The 25,433-nt window shown below is 34.7% G+C and overlaps 4 protein-coding genes across 6 annotated transcripts; 1 reads left to right on the top strand and 3 right to left on the bottom strand.

The window, feature by feature from the left end:
- Positions 1–3,793: 3,793 nt before the first annotated feature.
- On the top strand, positions 3,794–5,307 carry LOC110879775. Its single transcript, XM_022128302.2, has 3 exons — positions 3,794–4,183; positions 4,796–4,938; positions 5,003–5,307. The coding sequence occupies exons 1-3, from the start codon at positions 3,889–3,891 to the stop codon at positions 5,087–5,089; spliced, it is 525 nt and encodes a 174-aa protein (XP_021983994.1). The 5' UTR covers positions 3,794–3,888; the 3' UTR covers positions 5,090–5,307.
- Positions 5,308–7,781: 2,474 nt separating this feature from the next.
- LOC110879776 (pentatricopeptide repeat-containing protein At3g47530) lies at positions 7,782–9,885 on the bottom strand. 2 transcript variants are annotated; one of them, XM_022128304.1, is made up of 2 exons: positions 9,575–9,885; positions 7,782–8,957 (listed from the first exon to the last, which is right to left on the bottom strand). In XM_022128304.1, exon 2 carries the CDS (start codon positions 8,929–8,931, stop codon positions 7,831–7,833), a length of 1,101 nt encoding a protein of 366 aa, XP_021983996.1. In that variant the 5' UTR covers positions 8,932–8,957; positions 9,575–9,885; the 3' UTR covers positions 7,782–7,830. The 2 variants fall into 2 exon arrangements, with proteins under 2 accessions (XP_021983996.1, XP_021983995.1); XM_022128303.1 differs by having other exon boundaries at positions 7,782–9,885.
- A 1,102-nt stretch (positions 9,886–10,987) lies between these two features.
- Positions 10,988–13,757, bottom strand: LOC110879779 (succinate dehydrogenase subunit 7A, mitochondrial). Its single transcript, XM_022128306.2, has 4 exons — positions 13,555–13,757; positions 13,401–13,469; positions 11,593–11,695; positions 10,988–11,309 (listed from the first exon to the last, which is right to left on the bottom strand). The coding sequence occupies exons 1-4, from the start codon at positions 13,606–13,608 to the stop codon at positions 11,239–11,241; spliced, it is 297 nt and encodes a 98-aa protein (XP_021983998.1). The 5' UTR covers positions 13,609–13,757; the 3' UTR covers positions 10,988–11,238.
- Positions 13,758–13,859: 102 nt separating this feature from the next.
- LOC110879778 (calmodulin-binding protein 60 A) lies at positions 13,860–18,294 on the bottom strand. Of its 2 annotated transcripts, none has more exons than XM_022128305.2 (7): positions 18,013–18,294; positions 17,851–17,941; positions 15,878–15,930; positions 15,291–15,778; positions 15,035–15,195; positions 14,757–14,948; positions 13,860–14,666 (listed from the first exon to the last, which is right to left on the bottom strand). In XM_022128305.2, exons 1-7 carry the CDS (start codon positions 18,096–18,098, stop codon positions 14,040–14,042), a joined length of 1,698 nt encoding a protein of 565 aa, XP_021983997.1. In that variant the 5' UTR covers positions 18,099–18,294; the 3' UTR covers positions 13,860–14,039. The 2 variants fall into 2 exon arrangements, with proteins under 2 accessions (XP_021983997.1, XP_035833811.1); XM_035977918.1 differs by having other exon boundaries at positions 17,851–17,933; positions 18,013–18,154.
- Positions 18,295–25,433: the final 7,139 nt, after the last annotated feature.

The following is a 25,433-nucleotide window of genomic DNA, read 5'->3' as shown; positions in this document are numbered from 1 at the left end:
CGGTGAAAAGATATAAAAGAGTATTTCTATATAAGTAACATATATGATATCAAATATATAAAATAACCATTATTTATTTAAAAAAATAGATGAGCATATCATCTATTCAATTATTCACCAATGGGGTTGGTGGCCCATTGGCAAAGGCGAAATCTTTATGAACAACTAGCTTTGAAGGTTTTAGGTACAAGTCGTATAGACGACAAGATTAAAGAAATTTAACGTCAAAAAAAATCTATTCAATTATTTAAAGCCAAAGATAAATACAGAAAACAAAGTCGGTGTGGTGTGGTGAGGCAAGCAAATGCATAATAACGTATACGGGAATTGTAGATAAAGTTGGTGAAAAGATATAAACTATTAAAGATTATTTCTACATAACTAGCATATATGAAATCAAATAATATATAACATAACCATAATTTATTAAAAAAAAGATGAATGAGCATATGATCTATTTAATTATTCATCAATGGGGTTGGTGGCTCATTATCGCCATTAGAAACATCTAGTTTTGGAAGTCTTAAGTTCAAGTCCTATAGACAACATGATTAAAGAAATGATATTAAAAAATCTATTCAATTATTCGAAGCCAAAGATAAATACAGAAAAAGGTGTCTGTGTGGTGAGGCAAACAAATGCATAATAACGTATATGGGAATTGTGGATAAACTTGGTGATAAGATATAGAAGATTATTTCTATATAAATAACATATTTGATATCAGATATCTATACTATATAATAAAAGAAACCATTTTGGGGACACTTGTCATCATATTAGGCCATGTTTTATAGATAAGTATTAGTTTAGTTTAATCTTTTCTAATTAATTATAGATAATCCTCCTACTAAATATTATTTAGTTTAATTTCTTATGGATAATTATTATTTAGTTTAATCTCCTTTTCATTTATAATATTATTTATTTAACTAATATAGTAAATTACGATTTTGGCCCCTATGGTTATATCACTTTTACTCTTTTAGCCAAAAAAGAATTTTTAATATCTGAGCCCTCAACGTCTTTTTTTCTAATCTTTTTGGCCCCTAACGTCTTTTTTCTAACCCTTTTGGCCCCTAACATTTAATGGATGAGGTTAGTGTTAGGGGCCAAAAAAGTTAGAAAAAAGACGTTAGGGGTTCAGATGTTAAAAAATTCTTTTTTTGGGCTAAAAGGGTAAAAGTGATATAACCACATGGGCCAAAATCGTAATAACTAATGTTATTTATCATTTATACATTTACGGAATTTTAAATATTGGGTTAAATTTATTAAGAATTCGTTAACAAATTTTGCTACAACAAAATAATCTATTTATATCAATCTAAATTTTTATCTATACTATACTATACTATACTATATAATTAAATAAATAAATGAATAATGAGCTAATATTAAATTTTATCCTACTTTAAATTTCGAATACCATTCCTCTATTTTTTTAATAAAATATTATCCAAAATTGTAAATTGTTAATTTAAAATATTTTAAATAAAATAAATTATTTATCAAGAAAACCAAACTTTGTATTAATATATTAAATATTTTTATTTTCACTATACAAAATTATATTTACTAACTTTTTATTATTTGGTATATAAAATTACATTTATGTAACTTGTGTAATAAATAGGGTTTTTTAAAGATGTATTATTTTATTATTTGGTAAACAATATTACATTTATTCAACCCGTGTAATACATGTGGTTTTAAAGATATTTTTTTATTTGATATATAAAATTACATTAATTCAACCCGTACAATATGATTCTTATATATATAACTTTTTATTATTTTATATATAAAATTATATTTATTCAACCCGTGCAATAAAAGAAGTTTTTAAAGATATAACGTTTTATTATTTAGTATATAAATTTATTTACTCAACCCGTGTAATACACGGGGTTATAACCTAGTATACATATAAAATAACCATCATTTATTTAATCAAAACAACTTTAACAATTTTAGTAATTAAATCAAACAAAAAGTAAACGTAAAAGCGTTGAACCATCGATAAATTAATAACATGAAAACTACTTTTATATGCTATTAACTCAAGAAAATGAGAGAAAGTATGTTAAAGTTATTAAGGCATAAGGATTAGAATATTTAACCCCCTTCTAAGGTCGTAACACTAAGACGATGTAGTTTTATTATTAAAAGCGACAAGAAGAGTCGACCCTTGTAAACAAGCACCAAACTTGATGAAATCCCCACCCTTTTTCCTAGATGTCATAAATACCCACGACTATAATGCGGCAACAATGTCCTTACCTTTTAATAAGTTGATAACTTTGTATAACACCATTCACATAATTGATCTTACAAAAAAACCAGGAACAACATCTAATCATGTGATTCTGAAAACATGTCAGGGCAGTTCCAACTTCCAACCATTTTAGAGGCCTAAGACGAAATGAAATTTTGAGACCATTTTTCTTCTTTGATTATTATAAACGACTGGAACCAAATAAAATCTAACATAACTATGACACAGAGTGGTTTGCTTGTATAAGGAATCAAACAACTTTAAAATAATAAGTTTGCACTAATATTAATACTTTAATAGTTAGCATGTTAATTTTCTTTTAAATTGAGATCATATTCTCTTGGAGGACCTAAGCCTAATTACTTTTACTTTTACTGGCCCTGTATATTTTGATCACCATCATCATAAGATACCATCAAGGCATCAATGCACACCACTTTCCATGTGAGTTGAAAAGGGTAATGAACTGGTGATACAACTTGTCATTTTAGCCTCATATATGTAATGAAAACATACACTACACGATTCTATTTAAAATGTGTATAAAATTTTATTAGTTGATTGTAATACTAAGTGTGTTTCACTTACGACAAAATTTTTAGCAAGAGCAGATTGGAATAAATTCGAATAGCAATTGAAAATAGATACACAACTATCGATCCATGTAGGCTTTTAGATGAACCAAACGTTTAGTGAACCGTTTGTGAATAACTTTTTTTTATGCATTTACTTAAACGAGACATGTATTTTCTCATGAACGTTCGTTTATATACGTTTATTTATGTTCGTTAGTGTACACTTGTTTAAATTTGTTTGGTTTAAGTTCGTTTGTTTACATATTCATTTAAATTACTTAGGTAAAATATAATTTAGAGTTGTTTTATGAAATTGAAATAGTACCTCTTACAACTTAGTCTTATTTTATTAAACTTTCAGGCCCAACATATTAATATTCACACTTACTTTTATCTGGCGTTCGTTCGGCTATGTCCGTTCATCTATGTTTAATTATGTTTGTTTGTGTTCGTGAATATTTCATTTGAACCGAAACACACTCCATTTCTTAACATACTATAACCAACCAGACTCAAACAAATTTGAACCGAAACACATTCCTTTTCTTAACAAACACAAACTAAAAAACCTTGTTCGCTTCATTGTTCATGTTCGATCGTCTGTTCAACTAAACTTAAACAAACAAACCCAACTATACTCCCGTTCACATACGTTCGATTCGTGTACAAACTTAGATCCACATACCATAGCCATAGCCATATACATAAGTATTCTTAGACAAGCTCAAAGACATAACAATTTCAGAAAATTAATAAATTTCGTGATTTTCATAAATTAAAAATCTCAATACTTTTAAAAAAACTTTTATAAAAGTACGCATATATTTGACTTAAATTTCGTTCCTTTATCGTTAGTAAGAGATAATACAATTACAAAGTATTATAATATTTGGAGAGAGAGAGAGAGAGATAAGGGTAGTGGTGGGTTGGCTGGCTGGTATATATAGACTGTTGTGGTGTATAACATCTCTTCCTCCAACTACACATCTTCTTCTTCCATCATCACAGCCAGCCAGCCAGCTAGCGGTCAAATTCATGGGCAACTGTCAAGCCGTTGATAATGCAAGCCTCATCTTACAGACCCAAAATGGCAGAGCTGAAAGATACTATGCTCCCATCTCCGCCGCTGAGATCATGAAGCTCCACCCTGGTCACTATGTTGCACTCCTCCTTACAACCACCTTCTACTCCTCCGACCACCACCATAAACAACCACCCAACGACCACCCTACAACCGCCAATCAACCTCTTCGTGTTACCCGCATCAAGCTTCTCCGCCCCACCGATAATCTTGCTCTTGGTCATGCTTATAGACTCATCACCACCCAAGGTTTGTTTATGTTCCTCCATTTTTTCTTTTTCTTTTTATTTAAATTGTTAACTCGCGTACCCTTAAAACTTACTCCAAAAATTATGTCAGTCTTTGTCACGAGAATATAACCCTCCACTTTTTTTTTTTTTTTTTTTTTTTTTATCGCAACTCAAAAACTCTATCTATACGATTAACTTGCTTACTAAAAAGTACACCATTTTTTCACTTTTTAAAAGATAATTAAAATTAGAAGGTCAGATTCATCATTTATCCTTTTTGTTACATAAAAGATACAAATGTGTTATAGAAATTAAATATAAATTAGTTAAACGAGTCGTATTTATGTTTAAAACTTGCGTTGTTCGCGTCGTCAGACACCTCTTAAAACTGTTGACACAATTTTTCATCGCGAACTAAAATGCACATTTTTTGTCCACCGCCGGAAACATAACGCTAACCACTTGAAAAGTCAAAACATTATCAGATAAACACCTTAGTACGGCTAAACCAAAGGTCCTTTGATACTATCAACCACTTGGAAGAAACACTTTTACTATTTACCTGTTAAACTACAACTCCTTTGGTAAATAATAAATAATAATATCTTTTTTTTTTTTTTGTGTTTGGCAGAGGTGATGAAAGGATTAAAGGCAAAGAAGAACGGAAAAGCCAATAACTACAAGGATTTTCTGGCACCGGAGTCCGCCGAAGCAAAATCAAATTTAGAGGCATCAGTCACAAGATCAAACCAATTGGAGAAAACCCATCATCAGGTGTGATTTTTTATTAATTCTTATAAAAAATTCCGTAGTTATAATTAACTTTGTATATATACAGATGAGGAAAGCAGATAAACACAGAGGTCCGGCGAACTCGAAATCAAGGGGATGGCATCCGTCGTTGAACAGTATCTCGGAGACATGAAGCTAGTTAATTTAGTTCTGTTGATATATTATGGATTTTATTTAATTTTATTTTTTTTAGAATTTTTGTGGGTAGATGGGGATGGAGATTGAATAATGCAATTTCTCGAGAAACGAGATGTTATTCCATAATGATTTTGTGATGTTCAAGAAATGCTTTCTTCCTTCTTTCCGTTGAATAGGTTGACTACATGCAATCCACTCCTCCCTTTGTAATCATGACTTTCTCGTGTTGTTTTACCAATAATTTAATTCAAAAGATATGTTCATATTTTTCTATTAAATATGTAATTGGATAAATAAATAAATTTCTTCTTTTATAAAATCAGAATAAGAAAATTCATGAATCCAAATAAATATATTTAAATCAGAATAAGAAAATTCATGAATCCAAATAAATAAATTTATTCCTAAAACTATCTTTAATTGGATAAATAAATTATTATTTTTCTTTTATAAATCAGAATAAGAAAATTCATGAATCTAAGTTATTAGCTACTATAATTTGATTTTTTTTTGGTCCTTTTATAAATTTCATCTATCGACTTCAAATTGATTTTTTTTTTTGGTCTTTTTGTTAATTTCATGAACTCTCAACTTTTAATTTTTATATTTAAACGCTCTAAAGTTTCAAAAAAACTTTGAACATGTCATTTTGGCACCCTCTTGAGTTTTATGTGTTTATTTTTATGTACACGTCGGGTATAAATTGACGTTTTACGTTTCAATGTAATTTTTATAAAAAAAACGTGTCATGTCAAATATAATACATTTGGTGTTTATTTTTGTCAACATTTTCAGTTTGCCTACATTTTGACGTAAATTTTGTTCGGAAATGAATCGGGTCAATTAGAGTTACTTTACGTTTTAAGTTGGCCTACATTTTGACGTACATTTCTTTAGACTTTCGTAAATTAGAGTTACTTTACGTTTCATGAGTAATCAGGGGCAGACCTACCTGGTAACAAGGGGTAACCTCCGTTGCCAATTGACGCCCCGACGGTAGTGTAAATTTTAGAAATATTTGACGTTTTTTCGATTTTGTTACCCTTTTTTTGAAACCTTTGTCCATATAAAGATTTTCTAGATCCGTCACTGTGAGTAATGTCAAATATAATTCATTTTCGCACTTATTTTTATGGTCTACCTTTTGATTGTTAAGCAATTAAAAAAAACGCTCTAATCACGTTAAAAAAACCAACCCGCAACGCAAGGAATCAATTCTAGTTGTTTAGAAAATATATGTGTTTTCTTACATGGGTTTGACCATTGTGTGAACTTGATTTAGTTTTACTTTTAATTACATTTAATTGCTATTTCACCATGTATAACATTCTAACTAATAATATCAGTCGATATTATTTATTTTGCTTACAAAAGCTTATTGTTTTATATATGTGCCGAGACTTCTCATAGGGTCATTTATGTTTGGGTTACGCTTAACTAGAATGCTTCTCTTATCCATAGCTATTGCATTCAAAACGTGTTAGTGATATTTACGATCAAATATTCTTTTATAAACGCAATATCTGTTCATAATCGATACCTAACTCTCTTGACAAACTACATCATATGTTATATCTTTTACTCACTTTACAATACAATCTTGATATGATATCTATCTAATGTTATAACTTTTAACGGGTATATCATGTGTACTTAATAATTAATATTTGTTATTAATTCAAAAGATTTTTGAAATAATAATCAAACGAACATATAAGATAATTGAGAGTTTAATAAGGAGGAGCGCGTGAGCATGGTGGGATCAAAGAATATTTGATGATGAAGGCGATGTAATTATCACACTCCATCGTTGTAATCATTCGTTGCCCCACAAATAAATATGAATCCCTTTTTGGGCAATGCTAGATTTTACTATATACATTTTTTCAACATAAATAAGACTAGAGGGTATGGAGAGCCCCATCCTCAAGAGGATGGGCCGTCACGTCAGCGCCACGTAGGAGTGGCTTGGAGGGGATGAACCTAGGGGGTGGGGGATGAACCCCTTTATGTATATATATGTATGTATGTATAGGTATATGTGAGAGGCAAGAGGAGAAAGGAGGACCGGCTACCCCGGCTGTGGGGTGCCGGTTGTGCCGAGCTGAGCCCAGGGGGACGGTGTGGGGGACCGGCGCCGGTCCTAGCCGGGCCTCAGCCGGCCCCCATACCCTTTAGTCTAAGTATACAATAAAAAGTCATTATTTTTATCAGTTTTACTAATAATACCCTTACCTTTTTTTACTTCCCTCAAGCACTATAATGCATGGTTATATGATATTTGTTAAGTTTTTTATTAAAGAAAAACAGTGATGTATAATTTTAATTTATAAGTCACTTCCCATTTTTAATGCATGAATAACTTTGTTTTCTATAAAAAAATGCAAAACAACAAAGGGAGAGGGGCTTTGGAGAAGAAGTAATCAAGTGGTATTGTCTTTATGGAGGAAGATAATAATGAAAATTGTGCTACACCATTTGCATGCTTCTAAACACGTTAAAGGACCCATACAAACAAAACATGTTCAAAGACCCACAAAAATAACATTTTAAAAAAAATCAAAAAACAAACTTATTGGACTAGATATTAACGGTAACAAGGAGTAAACTTGAGACTTAATTTTAAAGGAGTGTTTGGTATCGTGTTTTAGAAATATCATGTAATCATTTTCACCATACTCAAATACTAGAAACCAATTTCTAATGATTTTCATTTCAACAACAATAATCAGATAATCACTTGCAAAACTCGATTTCAGACATCTCGTCTAACATTAGTCTTTTCAATACATCGTTTAACTTTTCAATATGCGGGTGCAACTGATCATCGACACGAAACTCGTGAACAGCACCATTCACGTCGATCCAACTGCATCCTACGCTTGATTCTGATCGCGGTCTTGATTCATTCTCTCTTTGGCTCATTATTTTTCGTATTTCACCAACTCTTTCCCATTTGCTTAAAGAAGCATATAAGTTTGAAAGAAGCACTTCATTTCCACTGAATTGACTACAATACCCCTGCTCGACGTATGCAACGATCTTGTCTGCAAGATTCGCATCCTTGTAAATTCTACAACCACTTAACAACGCCCTCCATATAACTATATCGGGATCTAAAGGCATTTTTATTGCAATCACTAAGGCCGGTTTCAAATGGCCAGCACGACCTAGTAAATCTACAAAACAACCATAGTGTTCGACTTTGGGTTCAATGTTCCAATACCGACCCATATTGTAGAAAATGAAAGAACCCTCTTCTACTAGACCCGAATGGCTGCATCCTTTTAAGACACCAAGAAGTGTTATCTCATTGGGAGTGACGTTTTGAGCAATCATTTGGTGAAAAACTCGAAGGGCGTTGCTACCCAATCCATGATCCGAGAACCCTGAAATCATGCTTGTGTAGTTGCAAACATCTGGTTCAGAAATGCTGTTGAAAACTTGATATGCATCGTTTATGATCCCGCATTTTGAGTACATATCAATAAGAGCAGTCGAGATGTTAGACCTTTTAGTGAAACCGTTCTTGTATATGTATGCATGAATCCGCTTTCCTTGATATAAAGCCTCAAGGTTAGCGCAAGCAGATAAAGCACAAACAAGAACGGCTTCATTTGGCTTAAAACAACCATGTGATTCCCTTAGCATATCATGGAAGTATATAAGCGCATCGGTGTACCTACCCTGATCAAGAAATCCTGAAATAATAACAGCCCATGATACCATGTTACGCATCGGCATCATTGCAAAGATTTCACAGGCTCGTGTTATTTTCCCCTGCTTGGCGTGCCCACCTAGCAGACTGGTCCATGAAAAGACGTCTCTTTCAGGCATTTCATCGAACACCTTGCAGGCATCATCTAGTATGCAAAACACAGCATACAAATTTATCAATGAATTACCTACGTATAGATTACTTACATGCCCATTTTTAATGACAATCCCATGAATGGTCATGCCATGTAACTCTGAGTTTTGGTGTGTGCACGACGTGATCAAGAAAGTGAATGTGTAATGGTCTGGGGCAACCGAAGAATCTTGGTCTAAGGCGTTCAATCGGCGAAAAAGATTGATTGGTTCTCGAGAATTCTGGAGCTTGGAATATGATCTGATCATTATATTCCATAGCAATATTGATGGGGGATAGTTTGGGTATTGATCAAATAGAGTTCTTGCAAAGTTTAGATTATTAGTTGAGAGATAACAATGAATTAAAGAGTCAATCAAAATGGAATGTGATGAGAGTGATTGGGTGATAACTTGAGCGTGTACTTGCTTGATTTGCAACAATGGTGGTCGCTGATTAAGTAGCTGATTGAGTGTTTTTGGAATATTGACTCTTGATGAACAAAAGCTATGAGAGGTTGTAAACTTGAAGAAGTGATTAAACATTTTAACTTTGAGCCGCAAAGTTGCAGGCATTTTGTGGCAAATAAGATCTTTTAGTGTGTGCAATTTATCATAGAGCTACCGTTACCCTTTATGAAGTTGGTCCGGGTGATCGTTTCTCATTGAAGCATTTCATCAAACACCTTTTGAGTCACATACTAATATCAAATCTATGCTCCGCAAAGAAACGGTGATGGTAAATGTAAAGAGGTGATCATTTGGAGCTGTACATCCTTATCGTTTCTCAGTCACAAATGTTGCTTCAAATATTGACTCCAAGTGATCTGGGCTTAGTTCAAGTAAAATGATTTGGTCAGGAAGGTGTTTGATGAAATGCGAAGAAGATGAGTTCGTCAATATAACGAAAAAACCAAAGAAATCGTTATTTTTGCTTGTAAAAGTTGGTGTTATTTTGAAAATAATTTGTAAAAGTACTTTTATCTATTTTTTAAGACTTTTATCATTAATGCATGATTTAGTATAACTTGTAAGGGTGTCCGGAGTGGGCGGCAAACCCACTCAGCAAAGCGGTTTATTGCGCGGTAACACCGCTGTTGGTGGGTTTTGCCGATCGGTAAACTTGGAGAGGCGATGAACCTTCACCGAAACGGGGAGAGGGAGGGAAGGAGAGAGAGAGAGAGAGAGGGGGTGTGTGTGGTGGGATCCATGTCTTCTCAACCAATCACACATTTTTTCGTTTTTTTTAAATAGTTTACCAATTCATGAAGTGTCTAAGGCTATGTGATATGATGATGGTCCTCCCTCGGAGAATGATCCGCCACGTAGGATGGGTTTGAGGATGGGGCAAAGAGAATGGAGGTATGGAAATGGGGGATGGACCTAAAATGTATATGTATGTAGGCGCCACGTAGGATGGGTTTGAGGATGGGGCAAAGAGGATGGAAGTATGGAAATGGGAAATGGACCTAAAATGTATATGTATATATTGTATGTATAAGTGTGTGAGAGAGGGGATGACTGTCTTTTTGTGTTGTTGTGGACCGTCGGAGACGTCCTCCAAAGTACGGTGAGGACGCGGCTTGGGGGGGGGGGCAGCATGGAAGAAGGACCGGCGCCGGTAGGGGACGGTCCAAAGCCGATCCCCATACCGAGCAGCCTAACCATTGCCAACACTTTTCAGCATAGTTTAAACTCTTAAGGTTGAGTGACATGACACACTCTCATTGGTTGATTTTAAAGTTTACCACTCTTTATACCCTAAGGAGTTTAATACAATTCTAAATATATAATATATTTTTTTAGTATCCTTTTGTTTTTAATTTTAACATAAAGCTTATAAAGCTCATTAAAAATAAAGTTGTATTCAGATTGAAGTATTACTGTAAAGTTGCATTATAGAACGTGTACATGACTTCTTGGGACTTTGATCCCCCTTAGTTTTGTTGTCCATAGAACTTAAAAGTTGTCTTCGAAGCATGACACACATTATATGATTATCGTGAAAACGCAAACAAGAAGCTGCATTTTACAAGAATGAAGAATCTTAAACAAAAGATACCATAATAGCACGAGAAGGAAAAGAAAAATCAAAAAGCAACAAGCTAAAGCTTTCAGTAATCAGGCCAGGCTGATGGTTTGAGTTTGAGAGTTTCTACATCCATAGCACTCATTTATGCATAAGAAATATTATATTTCTTGAAACATGAACAATTCTGCGTAATCATAGATTATTGACAATCTTTAGGTTGCACAAATGGAATAATAATTACCAACAACCGCCTTATGGGGCTGCTACTTCGACTTGAGAGCCTTACGAGCTTCTTCTCGTGTGACAGCCCGGACATAGATCTCATAGCAACATCCTGGAACAAATTTCAAAGTACTCAGCATAATTAGATTCATGACGAAAGAATATATGGTTAAATAATAAGCAAACTGATTTAGCCACATGCAGCTACATAATGCTTATTCTGATTATCTCCAACAGGTCAAACAGATAAAATTAGCTTAAAAGTAAACTGGCGGAAAGACACCCAAAGTGGTACTTACAAAAGAAATATTATATAGGTTTTACAGTGTGTTTCAGTTTAACCCAATATGTATCTACAAGATGAAAACATTTTTGTCAATTTAGGATTGACATACCAGCTACCACGGCGATAGTGAGGTAATCACCAACTCTTCTGATGCTTGAGGCACTTTTCCTATATGATTTGAAGCGCTCTAGTGCTGGATCCTTGGCCAAAAGCTACAACGTAATAAGGTTATATTAATGAGAATATAAACAAACCTAAGGGGGGATTCGATTTCATCTATCTGTACAAGGTTACTAAAGATTTTTAAGAAATAGTTAAGATCTGAAATAATAAACAAATGTGAATTGCAACACATAGTTTCACAAGTTTTTTGAAGCGTAGACTGCATATGAGTTTCGAAGAAGTTACAGTTAAATAGGTGAAAAATATAAAGCTTCTTAACCACCCCGTGCAGATCAAAGATTAATTGGGGTGGTTTACACCTTGGTTTAAAAAAGCGTGAGGCGCTCCGAAGCGTTTTGGTTCCAAAAGCTTTAAGCGAAGCTTCAAGCGCGAAGCGAGAGCTTCACGTATACAAATCGTTCAAAATAAAAAAAATAAAAAAATATTTGTACACGTCAATATGACATATTCTACTTGTTAATCAATAATAAACACAAAAACAAGATTAAAAAACACATAACACGTAAAAAACATAATTAAAACATAAATTAAAGTCGATTATTGGAGAAAGTATGAAGAATCGATGGATAAGAGGGAGGGAGCGGCTGAAGATGTTTACTAACGTTTTTTTAGGGTAGCGGGCCTCAGTTAAACCCTATTAGAGACTATTGGGCCTAATTTAAAAACCTAAATCTGACCTGATTGGGCTGAAGCGTCGCTTCAAACCAATGGCGCTTCGGGCTTAAAGCGCGCTTCAAAACGCTTCAAAACGCTTCACGTGATTTGTTGCCTCAGAGCAAAAAAAGCGACAACCCTGGCGCTTCATCGCCTCACAGGCAAGCTCGCTTTTTTAAACCAAGGTTTACACAATGGTATGGGATATGGAACAATAAAAGAATAGGTTTTACTCCTTGAAAACGGTGTTCGGTAGCTATAATGGCCAAACGGAAAACATCAGTTGAATACTTGAATCAAACAATTGAATCTTGATTGCCTTTGTTGAAAATACACATACTAAACCTTGCTACATAACCTTGAAAGTTTCCTCTATAGACGCTAATCGTTGCCTACTCTGATTTACAACACGTGTGATTGCCAAGAGAAATGGTAAGGAGTCCTTATAATCATAGTCACCAATATGGATTGTAGCTACTAGCAAAATCAAACAAGAAATTAAAGTAATTCTATACAGGGAATAGTGATTTTACTCGTAACATACAGTTTGCCATGACATAAGGCAGTCCAGGCATGGAATGAATGACTCATTAAACCCTCTAAACTTCTATTACTTCAAGTGCTGAACCAACTACAACTAGCTCAGCAAGTTCTATCTATTATACTTTGGCCATCAAAACCTGTATTTTTGTAGGTAGCTAGCTATCTACCATATATTTTGCTAAAACTTTGGTTATTTGATGTTTATTACACTTGAGTGGATGGTGCACCTTGTGTGATAACTGTGTTATTAGAATTATGCAACATTCTCACATATTATGCCCAAAAAATAACCAAAATTGATTGGTCAAGAGCTTTCTAGTGTTGAAAGTAAGCAAATGAATGCAAATATACCATAGTTATGAACTAAATTAGGGCTCCTAATTCTATTGCATAACAAATTAAACTTCAGAAAAAAAAAAAAAAAAAAAAAACACACCATCACCATCCTGATCTTAAGCTAGCCACACACACACATGCATTCAACGCATCGACCGATCCATACGAATCATGACCAGATGAAATCATATAATGACTTACAGCTTTCTCTCGAACTCCAGGCTCTACATGAATCTGCCGTCTAGATTGCAAAATTAAACCCTCCGCCGCCTAATAAATAGAAATCAAATGTTCAATTCAAAAGTAGAACACACGTAATCGGCAACAAACGCATAAAACAAACACAGATTGATACCTGGTGATGAGCACGAAGGCTAGAAAAGGAAGTACGTTTGAGCAAAGAAGCCATTGAAAAGTGATCAGACGCTGGATCTTGGACTCGTAAATAAATTATGTTGTAAATGAATAATATTTCTATATAGTCCCCCTACTTGTTAAATTTCAATTTGGGGATTATGACAATTAATGTTTGTGACAGGTTTGGTATTTTTAGTCTAGTACCCGACTAAATATTACGCTCGGTCTAGTACCTGTCGGGTATCTGATTAGTCGGGAATCTAAAGATATGAATAAATACGAATTCGAATTAACAAATTAACAGTAGCTGAACATACATTAAATTCATATTTGGACATCAATCATATTTTACATATATACAAGAATGTCAATAACAAAACAACATACAAGCTCCCTGGAAAAAAAAGAAGAAAACTAAAATTTCCTCTTGTGATGGATGATACAACCAACAGGAAGCAATAAAAAAAAAAAACTCATGCTACATTAACAACACTTTTGCTTTTTAAGGGGTTGCATCCCTTGTGAAAGACCAATCCTTTCTCTTACAGAATTCCGCCTTAGCAATTTCGACACTTTTCTCCATCTTGTCCCGGCAATAGTACACACAGAAACAGTTGAAAGGCATTCGACGTTAGGGCTATCAGATAGAATGGCAGACACGTAGTTTATAATGTCACTGTAATCCGATTCTTCCCAACCATAACTGCTGATGTCGGGTGTATTCACAAGCCCGAATGTATCAACGAGAGGCTCGGCAGCCTGAGAAGAAGTAGCAGACCAAAAGTTGACCCCGTTTGGACCGTTTAAAGTGGGTGGATGAAATGAAATATGCTCCTGGTAATAGTTTGTTGCATAGATCATTTCATCATCGAAAGGGACCTTTTCTTTTCCCCGTTCAGATTGAGAGGTTTCAAACGGTGTCTGGTTTAAATTATTCAAACAGGCTTCAGCGACCTGTGAAGAGGTTGTTGGTGGTCCATCTGTTATCGATGGTAGTGAGGTGAAACCAGGGTCCGACTGAAGATGTTTTTTAAGAGAAGTCTCGTCTTCAAAATAGTCGAGCGCCTTTAAGTTTTGAGATGCAAACTTCACCAAATTTTGAGCTTCGTCCTGTTAACAGAAGCAATTAGCACAAGCATATAAAGTAAGGGTGTGTTTTTGTGTGTGTGTGTGTGTTGTGGGGGGGGGGGGGGGACTTGCCTTTTGTCGGTCAGTTAGGTGGTTAACTGGTGTGTACAGATGAGGTTCTACGATTAATGCTTTCAACTGTCGTCTGACATCAAGAACAACGCCGCTTTTTCTAGGATCAAGGTACAAAAACATTCCATTGGATGACTGAGCATTTTTTACGATTTCTCCCCAACGCTTGGAAGAAGCTTTTAGTTCAAGAAGCTACAAATATCATAAGAAAAATGCATTATTATTAGCATAAAGTAAGTAAGTAATAATATGTGTGCAAAATGAAGCTTAGTAATTACATCTTCAAGCCGTTTCGGATCTGTGTAGAGTAGAATCAGCAAATCCCTCACAGTCTCCACTTTTTCATCTTGCAGACGTTTGTAGCGGGTACCTTTATATCTGATGTTCTCTAAGTGATACACCTTATCAGATAAAAACGGGTACGGATGATTTTCATAAACTGCACAATAAGAAACAAAGAAAATAAACTATATTAACGGATTCATGTATTAAACAGTCATAAGAATACACGTAAATTGTTATTAGAATACTTACATTTAGAACGCTTATCCTTCACGACAAACGTTTCTGTACACGTTCCTTCCACTTGTTTCATCAAAGCAGCATCCACAACGACTGCCCCCAATCTATACGAACCATTTTTGGTATGTTTCGAATCGTGAGTAAAACGAACCTCATGAACAAAACCAATGCCGTCTTTTAGCTGCAGGCACGTATTTCCTTGAAGGGTTCGTCTCCCTTTCCTTTCACTCATAACCCGTTCTTGAAACTTCTTAAATGTCCAACCACCATCGTCATCGTCATCAACCCGAAAACCCATTATTTCCAGTTTTGCAGTAGATTCCGTCCCGGTATTAACTATCTGCTCCGTAAGAGCATCAACTAAAGCTACTTCAATGGGTGTATGATTCTCGCCTAAAAGAGGAATCCCAGTGTAGACCGGTAGGCCAATCCTGTTTCTGAACTTTAGCTTTAGTCTTCTCAGAACTGAAGTACTGGCCCTTGTCTTCTTTAGAGGATTCCTAGAAAAAAAAAAGTAGTAATAATATATTTGAGCTACATGACAGTTACTGATTAGAGCTGTCACTGTATAATTTGGATAATGTGTTCATTTTGTTTACTCTTTTAGGCTGGCCAGAAGCTCCTGCTTTGCCACCCCAAGCCGCTCTTCTACCTGGAGATATACGGACCGTCAAGTACACCCTCCGTCACAGAATAATCGTCCAGGAAAAATACAGTTCAAAAGTGTACAATTAATGTCGTTTTTAGTTAGCTAAATGACGATTTTACCTTTTTGAAGTACACAAGTAAAAGAATATGCAATTAATGACGTTTTTTTGGTAACCTTGTACCGGGAACTCACAGAACCCCACCAATACCCTGCTAATCAATGAGATCATGTAAAACTCAACTTGCGTTGCGCAGGTGACCTTCAAAGGGGTTAAAGGCACATAACCAGCGAAAGCTGGATTTGAACCTCATACCTCGCCACCTCATTGAAGCTTAAGACAGTTAGATTAGAAAACTTAGGGTGGGAGGGGTGCTCAGCGAGAGGACTTGATTCCACCAATCCCGCACTATTACCTCACTTTTACTTTCAACTACCCTACCTAAACCATGGGCCCCACCCCTTTTCCTCTACTCTCTCTCTCTCTCTCCTTTTCCCTATTCGGTAATCATTCATCGAATTGGACTACTTGAAATAGGTGGCGGCGGTGTTCCCAAATTGGTAACCATACCCAATTTGGGGTGCCAGAGAACGCCCCTCCCACCTAGGATGAGCATTTGGTACCGGTACCCACTTTTTAGCATTTTCGGTAATGGTACTTTTGGTATCGGTACCGGTAAAATACCAAATTTTACCTAAAATACCGGTACCCAGTCTTGACGAATTTCGGTACCGGTATTCAACTCCGATACCGGTTCGGTACAGTACCGGTACCACGCTCATCCCTACTCCCACTCATAAATTAAGTTGGAATTGAACAATCATTTTGGACACAAACTAAAACAGGACAATAGTTTTGTGAGGGAGAGAGAGTATCTTTTACTACTAAGACCATCGGGTATGGTGGGGCGGGGGTTGTGGGCATGAGTTGACACGTGGAGTTCGAGGCCCCCCACCGGTGAGTGACGTGTCCGTGGGGTATGGCGGGGCGTGGGTGAACCGCGTGGCTTGGCAGTTTATTAAAAAAAAATACAAAAAATTAAAAAAATACACACGACATTAAAAAAAAGCCTAAAATTTTATTAAATTCTTAAAAATAAAATAATTCCTAAAAATTACAAAAAAAAACTAAAAACGATTACAAAATAAAGAAAAAACCTAGAGCGTTAGGTAAATTTCAAAAAGCGCGAGTTTGGCGAACGGTTTTCGCTCCTTGCCCCGAAACTCAATGTTCGCCACTGCCACCCGGTCCTCGTGGCTTAACTCACCGCTCGGAACGGCTTCGTAGTTGGCTTTGAAACGATCAAGCTTCGGCCGTAGCTCGCGCCATTTATGTTGGCACGCGTTTAAGTTGTGCCAGTCGTTTCCGACGTTATGTCGGTAGCTTGCAAAGGCTTCCAGCCAATATCGCGTTTCACCGGGTTTTCGCCCCTTCATTGCGTCAACGACGCTCGTGACGAGAGCTAGCTCTTCTTCGTGTGTCCAAGAGGCCATCGATCAAGTGGGTTGGGGTAGCGGGTTCGATCAAGTGGGTTTTGGTTGGGGTAGCGGTGGACAGCCAACAAGATTGTTTGGGTTGGGGTAGCCGGTGGGGTTGGGGTTATATTTATAGTGATGTTGACTGTTGGGTTGGGGTTATATTTATAGATTTTAAATTTTAAATTTTAAATTTTAAATGCCCCGCTATGACATGGCCAACAAGCGAATAGGAGCCGGCCACATAGGATCGCTAGCCCCACGCCCGGCTTTAAACTCCCGCCCCTTGAGCCACGCCGAAACCCAAGCCCACCCGGGGTGGTGGCTTGGGCGTTTTCAGCCCACCCGCGCCCCAACCCCCGTCCCATACCCCACAGTCTAAGCACCGTAAGTTTATGTAAATCGGATAATCGAGGCCTGTGTGACGGAAGCAGAGTAAAGAAAACTTACAATTTGACGGATCAAAGGCCTAAAAAGTGGTACAAAAATAGGCTCCAAGTAACGCTGAATTGTTCGAATTACCATTAACTCCCCTGCGCTCCTACAATACAACGCATACCATCATAATCAATCAAATCAACCATCTTAAACTCCAGATTACTATTTATTTACCTAGTTAAATTGGAGAGTAGATCGGAACAAGTTATGTTTGATTCTGATTCGGATTCTTCTTCCGGCCTTTGTTCATTCAACGACATCTTGGATTTTGGTGCACAGACGGATTTTAATGGATTGGAGTTATAATAAGATTTGGTTTGGTGGGTTATTTATATGCTGCAGCAGCAGGCGAATAGGAGTGATGACCATCATCGCCCACACTTTTGAATGTGCACTGCTTGATTGAATATTCAAGACACTTTTTGCTAAGCACAGGGTGGTGTTTACTAAATGCACCCTCAACTAAGGCGCATCATTCTAGTTCTAGTATATATTTATTTAGTGGAGGGTTTAAATGAGAAAAATTTGTTTTAACAAGAAAAAAGAAGAAGTTTCAACCAATAAATAAGAATGCTTCATTTTACTTTATTTAATATTTGCATTTAGTTTTAATATAAGGATATATTGGTAAACTTACAAAAATCATTAATTTGTATTCTTTCTCTTTAATAACTAACTAAATTAAATTTTTAACTCTTTTTCAAAATATATGTTTTTTCCAAATTAAAAAAATAACTTAATTTAAATTGTAGAATAATTTACTAGTTGTTTAGGATAAATTACGAGTTGTGTAGGATATATTTTGAGGTGTGTAGGATAAATTTCGACTGTGTAGGATAAAATTCTATAATGTGTAGGGTATATGTAGGAAAATTTTGATACGTGTAGGTTTGTAGATTATATGTAGAATAATTAATGATTAGTTGACTAATTAATTAAAGAGTTAAAAATTAATGATATGAGTTATAAATGAAATAATATTTTACTAATATACCCTTTTTTATTTTTATTCTCGCATTAAATTTGTTCTCAAATGAACCTTCCCCTATTTATTTAACTATTTATAAACTTCATTTACTTATTTTATTGATACTTTTGGTAAATCTGCGCCAACTGGAAAACATAAATGAAATTAAAAAAAAACAGTTTAATCGGTGTTGACCGACTTTCTCTAATAAAATATATTTTTCAGTTATAGTTTAGAGTAAAATATTATAAATTAGAAAAAGAAATGACTATGGCCTTAATTTTAAGTGATTTTCCTATTTAAGTTCTTTTTATGCAAGCGCTAATAAGGATAACAAAAGTTTGGTGTATGTGAATCAAGGCTCAAGCCATGACCGACTACCGTCATATTATTTTGTTACGTTTTAGAAAGAAATAAAAAAGAGACAAATCATCTAAAAATGTAGCACATGTAAGAAGTCGATTGGTCAACTCAAGCCACTTGTTAGTGGAAGAGACCAAATCATGAGTGTAAAGTGCAAAGCAGTTTGATGCAGATGGATGAACCAAAAGCAGTTTGATGTTGAATTGTTTACAAGTTGGCGTTTCTATAGACTCTAATGACTCGGTGACTACCATTAAGCAATATAGCAATGTGGGGTTATACTACTAGCACACTTGGTAGAGACGCAAACCTTTCATAAGGGATGATTGGTTTTTAACCGAATCGATTAGTACCAAAGTTTGGGTTCCCATCATGTAAAACATGTTAAAAGACCGAAAAACCGGTTTTTTCCCAAAAAAAAAAAAACGGTTCGGTTAAAAACTGGAACGGTTAAAAAAACGATTTGTACACCTCTAGGCGCAGACCTCTTGGAGGGGATGTCAAAGGTTCAAACTCGGGCAAAGAGAGTAGTTTAGAATGATGTTTAAAGTAGAGTATGAGTTACAACATAATTGTCGTTAAAAAAACAAGAAAAATAAAATCCCAACCTTGTATGCTAGTGTGGTGAATGAATGATACCAAAAGTACTCCGATGGTTAAGCTAAGGTATGTGCCATCAAATAATGTTAGCCTACAAATTGATATAAACGCGAACTTGAACGTTGATGCATTCAGGCGTAGAAGTATTTGTTATTGTAATATCTTTATTTTTTGAAATTCCTTTTGATAAATACATTTAATATTACTTGCTTTACAACAACAATATATCGATACAATAAAAGGTTTACCCGTGAAAACAATATGTGACTCATAAACATGGATAGAAGTATAAAACTATATGTGACTCATAAACATGGATAGAAGTATAAAACTTGTTTCATTAGGCTAACAAAATGCATGCGGTATTATGCAGCGCAAGATGGAATATGGGACAATATGGTTGGAAACATCACGCGCATGCCTTGGTACCGCCCAATACTCATATCGTGCAACACTTACTTCCCAAAGCTCATTCGACTACTACTTGTACATTATATTTAGTTATTGTACCTGGATGGGAGGGATGAGATCGTTTCGTTTTCAAGGTTTATGGATGGTTAAGGACGAAGTGAAAAGGGATGGAAAAGTTGACGTGTCATGTGAAGGAGAAAAAACTAATGGATGGAAGGGATATGAAAGATGGATTCCTTCCACCGGTTCAAAATTAGCTCATACCATACTTTACCGACTAGGTTCACTAACCCAAATTGTGGTGTCCCATATTCTGCTGGTGGCACGATGATACTCCAGTGGTCCGTCAGTGATCCAAATTTACCGTTAAAAAAAATGTGGTGTCCCATAGCTTAAAATGTTACAATTGTGATTTGATTTGTATTATAGTGCATAACTAAGAACACATGTAAGTGTTCTATGTGGATCTTTTTTTAATCATTTTTGATATAAAATAAACTGGGCTGGCCCTAAGAATTCGTGTATCATTTTTTAGCTCGAAAAAATGTGCCTTTAGCCCTTAACGAAATTGGGTATTGGGCTCACTAAAGGTCTAAACCTAATGCCAAAGAAGTTAATACATAATCTAAACCATAAAAATAGTTTTGTAAAGGGGCTATGTTGGTGTTTGTATGGATGTATCCTATTTTACATATACATATCGGTTTTTTTTATTAAAAAAAATGTGTCTATCAAAATATTGGGCCCTGACCGGTGGTCCTCCCCGCCCACCCCAGGGCCGGCCATGAAAATAGAGTAGATCTTTTTATCAATTTTGAGACAAACTTGTTTTTTGTTTAAGATAGTAAACTATACTCAAAGCTGATTACAATAGTCATTAAATATGTTCTGGATGCTAATTGTACTGGATATCATGGTTAATTTTGAAAAGAAAAAGAAAAATATTCCTATGATGATATATGTGTTGACCCTATTTAGCAAATTGGTGATTTTGTCAAGTCAAACATAAATATGCTACGTTGGATATAAAAAATTCCGTATTTTGAATGGATATCTAGATGAGGTGGTCACAGACTCATAGGTAGCTTTCATGGGAAAATTGGTCGGCATGTCGGATGAACCTGGCGGCTTTAATTCTGTATACGGTAATTATACAAATTCTTATACGGTAGAATATAGTATGTTAGGTTATTATGATAACAATACCATTGTTAGAAAATTGAAAGTTGTAGCTAGGATATACTATTCATTCTATTTCGGATGAAATTTGAGTTTTATCTAGAGATCTGTTTGGTATGGCGTAATGGAATAGATAAGGGAATAGAATGGACGAGCTAATGGAATGGACAAAGGAATAAAATGGATCATTACATTCCATAGTCTTGTTTGGTTACCATGCAGGAAAGGAATAAATCATTACCTTGTGTTGTTTAGTAGGTAAGAAAAAAAAAGGAATGAATTAAATCGCCTTGTGTTGTTTGGTAGGTAAGACTAAGCGGTATGGGGGCCGGCTTAGGCCCGGCGAGGCCCGACGCCGATCCCCCACACCGCCCCCTTCTTCCGTCCCGGCGAATCCGACTTCCCACAGACGAAGACGACGGACCTTGATCTCTCTCTCTCTTCTTTATCTCTCATCTCTCTCCCTTTCTCTCTCTAAATAATCAAATAAATTATATATTTTAATTGTTTTTATAAATTATGTGGGGCCCCATCCTCCACCCCTCTCAAAAGTGAAGGAGGCCCATCCTCCATGAGCCGGTGATGTGGCGCCTACGTGACGGCCCATCCTCACGGGGATGGGCCTCACCATACCCTCTAGTCTAAGAAAGAATGAATGAATTAAAACGATGATGGGTGGTGGCGGTGATCGGTGGCGGCTAGTGGCGGTGGCTGCGATGGGTGGCAGTGGTAGTGGCGGTGGGCGGTGTTTGTGACGTAGGGTGAGATAGGGAATGGAATGAAGAAAAACAGGGGGAGTGGATGGAATGAATTTGAAGGAATGAAATGACTTATGTAATGGATGATTCCATTACCTTAACTAACCAAACACATTTTTTTTCATTCTCTCACAATAGCTCATTCTATTCCACCTCCCATTATTACATACCAAACACTACCTATGTATAAGTTTTCTAAAAAAATACTCATATTTCCTCTCTTAATGTTTTTTTTTTCTTATTTTCTCTCCACTTCGAGCAACTAAAAGTTTTTAAATGGAGAGTTTAGAATTTATAACGAAATAAAACAATACGAACATTCAAATTCCTTTTTCTAATTATAAATTCGTTTCACTATCTTATATTGTTTTTCTGTTTAGCATTCTTTAAACGACAGTGTCTACAAATTAAGTATCTGTATTAGCAGAAATTCTCTTGAAATTTAAATAATTATCACTTTATGATTGATAACGATACAAAATTTATATTTTTATAAACCACGAGACATTTCATAATATAACACAAACTTTCATAACATAACACTACGGTATTAATAGTTTAAAATCACTTTCTAGAATATAACAAAATTATTTTCACGTCGTAATTTTTTTTTTTTTGCAAACTTTGATAATTAACTTTTCATTTTGTAATGTTTAGAGTTATTAACTTCTAGGGTGTTAACATAGTTAGTCTCTGTGGTTTGCACAAAATAACATATTTAGGTACTAATAGAATGTGATTTTAAACCTACAAATAACGTTAATACCTCCAAACGTTACAAAATGAAAAGTTAATACCACAGAATGTGATTTTAAACTATTAGTACCTAAGTATGTTACTTTGTGCAAACCACATGGACTAACTATGTAATTAACTCTATATAATATTAAGAACTCTTTTAATGCATTTATATAGTTTTGAATTATTTTTTATATGGAGTACCGATATAAAAGAATACACTAAAAGCTACGGTGCACAAAGAAATACTCAAATACTGCATTTATCTTTAAAACAACTAAAATATTATAGGTTTTTTTTTTTTTTTCCATCTCTATAATCCTACCTTTTTTTTTTTTGCTGGCTAAAATAATTTCCGTACATTTCCAACTCGCCAATAAGATAAAAATGTTGTTGAAGTCGTAGATTCAATAACTTTCTCTTCACGTTTCGCAGATGTTTGTATACGTGTTGTTAATTTGGGTCACGACGTTTGTTATTGTTATTATCATTTATTTATTCATGAAAATTATAAGTGTTTGATTTCGTGAATAACTAAATGACTACCTACAAAAGTTTAAACTTTTTATCCATTACATGTAAATATGTAATAGCGTTATTATTATTATTATTGTTGTTGTTATTATTATTATTTTTTTTTTTTTGAACGGCAAATTTGGATCACTGACGGACCACTGGAGTATCATCGTGCTACCAGCAGAACCACCCGATCATATCCATCTCCACTAGGCAATATAATGCCTATACACCAATTCAGGAGGAAACCCAATAAATCTGGGAAAAACCTCCTTTGTGGGAATCGAACCCATGACCTAATGGTCATAAGCCTTATCCCACCACCAAGATACCTTGACAAGTTGTTTCACAAATTCTTGGCTACATGTGGCATTATAATTTCACATTTTGAGCAGTTAAGTTTTATTGCTTAAGATTTGACACACTTTTTCATGATTATATTTATATTTATAATTTATATTTATACTTGTAATTGTAATTTATATTTATATTTATAAATTTATATTTATAATTTATATTTATAATTTATATTTATAATTTATATTTATAATTTATATTTATATTATATTATATTATAAAACTATCAAAAGAAAACTTTGTTGAATAGTGAATGCGACAGATAAATATTTTTTCACTTAGAGCATTCTCATCCAAACCATCAAAATCTGTGTAGGGGGTTTTTAAAATATAAGAAGTATAAAAAGTGGTTGTGAGTGGAGGAGAGAGAAAATGTTACTGTTCATCTGTATATTTGGGGGGACACTGTTCACCCCTATACTTTTTTAATATGTATTGAAAGTGGTTGTGAGTGGAGGAGAGAGAAAATGTAATATATATTGAAAAGGAGAGAGAAAAAGTATTTGTTTTTAGTGGAAATATATTGATATAGGAGTTGTTTTTAGTGGAATGTATGTATATTTTTAGTGGATTGGATGTGAATGCTCTTACTACTCTATCTTCATAATTTCACTGCCCTTAAAGCCAACCAAGTGTTCTTTTAATTTCTTTAATGCATCCACGTCTCATTTTTTTAAATAATATATGGTTCAATTTGAAATGAGTATGAGAATGTTTGATTAACGGTGATATTTTTTTTTCCTTAAATTTGAATTATACCAGTCATACTAATATAGACTTTTAACGTTGTTGCTTTTATTCAATTTAATTCTCATCTAATAAATTACGTTTGTTGACTTAACAAAAACCGAGTACGCAACTGTTTTTAGTTCTTTTCTTGACACACCGGCACTGGTATTAATTTTTTTGACAACAAAATTGCATCTAAGTAGAGTGTTTTTTGAGCATCGTAGGCAATAAGTGTTGGTACTCTCACGAGTCGAATCGATTCCGACTGAACAACATCGGTAACAATATTCGTTTTTATGGTTTTACATCGATGTAAAACATGTGTCGATGTTCTTTTAGGCATATCAAGACTTCACTTTTTTTTATCTTTTGGTTGCTATAGCGAGTGCCGGTATCATGACAAACCGACCCAATACCGACTGAATTCCTGCCGCATATATACCTTATTCGTAGTTACTTTCTTCAATATTTAAATATATTATTTTAAAAAATATATTAAAATTATATAATTTTTGTTCTAGAAAGTTATAGGTAATTTAACTCATTTTTGTCTGTCTTAGAGAGTTAAAGGCTGTTAGAGGAAACTTCCTTGCAGTTTCATCATGCAACCACTACTACGAGTTTTTAAACGTTATTTATAAAGTCACGCTAATCTACAAAGCAAATAATATCTTCACAAAAGTGATATGACGCAAACATCATCATATGATACCGTCGGCTCATCACCACCACCACGGGTACCGTCGCTCCGCCACCACTGAACCGCCCAGAGCTACATAAGACAAACTTGACCATCATCATTTATTAATAATTCAATATTTATAATATTTCTTAATAATATAAAATAGAAAAGAGTTTATGAACTAACAACGTTAAAAAGATTAAAAGGGCCGTAACCTTTTTTTAATCAAAATGAAAGATTTTGATTATCAATAAAGATTAAAAAGGCCGTAACCTTTTTTTAATCAAAATGAAAG

Source organism: Helianthus annuus, chromosome 9 (genome assembly GCF_002127325.2).
Source record: "Helianthus annuus cultivar XRQ/B chromosome 9, HanXRQr2.0-SUNRISE, whole genome shotgun sequence".
Classification (NCBI taxonomy): domain Eukaryota; kingdom Viridiplantae; phylum Streptophyta; class Magnoliopsida; order Asterales; family Asteraceae; genus Helianthus; species Helianthus annuus.
The sequence above is the reverse complement of the archived record's forward strand: the minus strand, read 5'-3'. Positions and strand labels throughout refer to the sequence as shown.

Coding starts and splice junctions, on each gene's coding strand:
- LOC110879779 (XM_022128306.2), bottom strand. CDS start 13,608: ATGGCTTCTTTGCTCAAACGTACTTCCTTTTCTAGCCTTCGTGCTCAT. Junction 13,470..13,554: donor GCCTTCGTGCTCATCACCAG/GTATCAATCTGT, acceptor TCTATTTATTAG/GCGGCGGAGGGTTTAATTTT. Junction 11,310..11,592: donor CACTATCGCCGTGGTAGCTG/GTATGTCAATCC, acceptor AATTTGTTCCAG/GATGTTGCTATGAGATCTAT.
- LOC110879778 (XM_022128305.2), bottom strand. CDS start 18,098: ATGTCGTTGAATGAACAAAGGCCGGAAGAAGAATCCGAATCAGAATCA. Junction 17,942..18,012: donor CTACTCTCCAATTTAACTAG/GTAAATAAATAG, acceptor GTTGTATTGTAG/GAGCGCAGGGGAGTTAATGG. Junction 15,196..15,290: donor GAAGGATAAGCGTTCTAAAT/GTAAGTATTCTA, acceptor CTTATTGTGCAG/TTTATGAAAATCATCCGTAC.
- LOC110879776 (XM_022128303.1), bottom strand. CDS start 9,519: ATGCCTGCAACTTTGCGGCTCAAAGTTAAAATGTTTAATCACTTCTTC.
- LOC110879775 (XM_022128302.2), top strand. CDS start 3,889: ATGGGCAACTGTCAAGCCGTTGATAATGCAAGCCTCATCTTACAGACC. Junction 4,184..4,795: donor TAGACTCATCACCACCCAAG/GTTTGTTTATGT, acceptor TGTGTTTGGCAG/AGGTGATGAAAGGATTAAAG. Junction 4,939..5,002: donor TGGAGAAAACCCATCATCAG/GTGTGATTTTTT, acceptor GTATATATACAG/ATGAGGAAAGCAGATAAACA.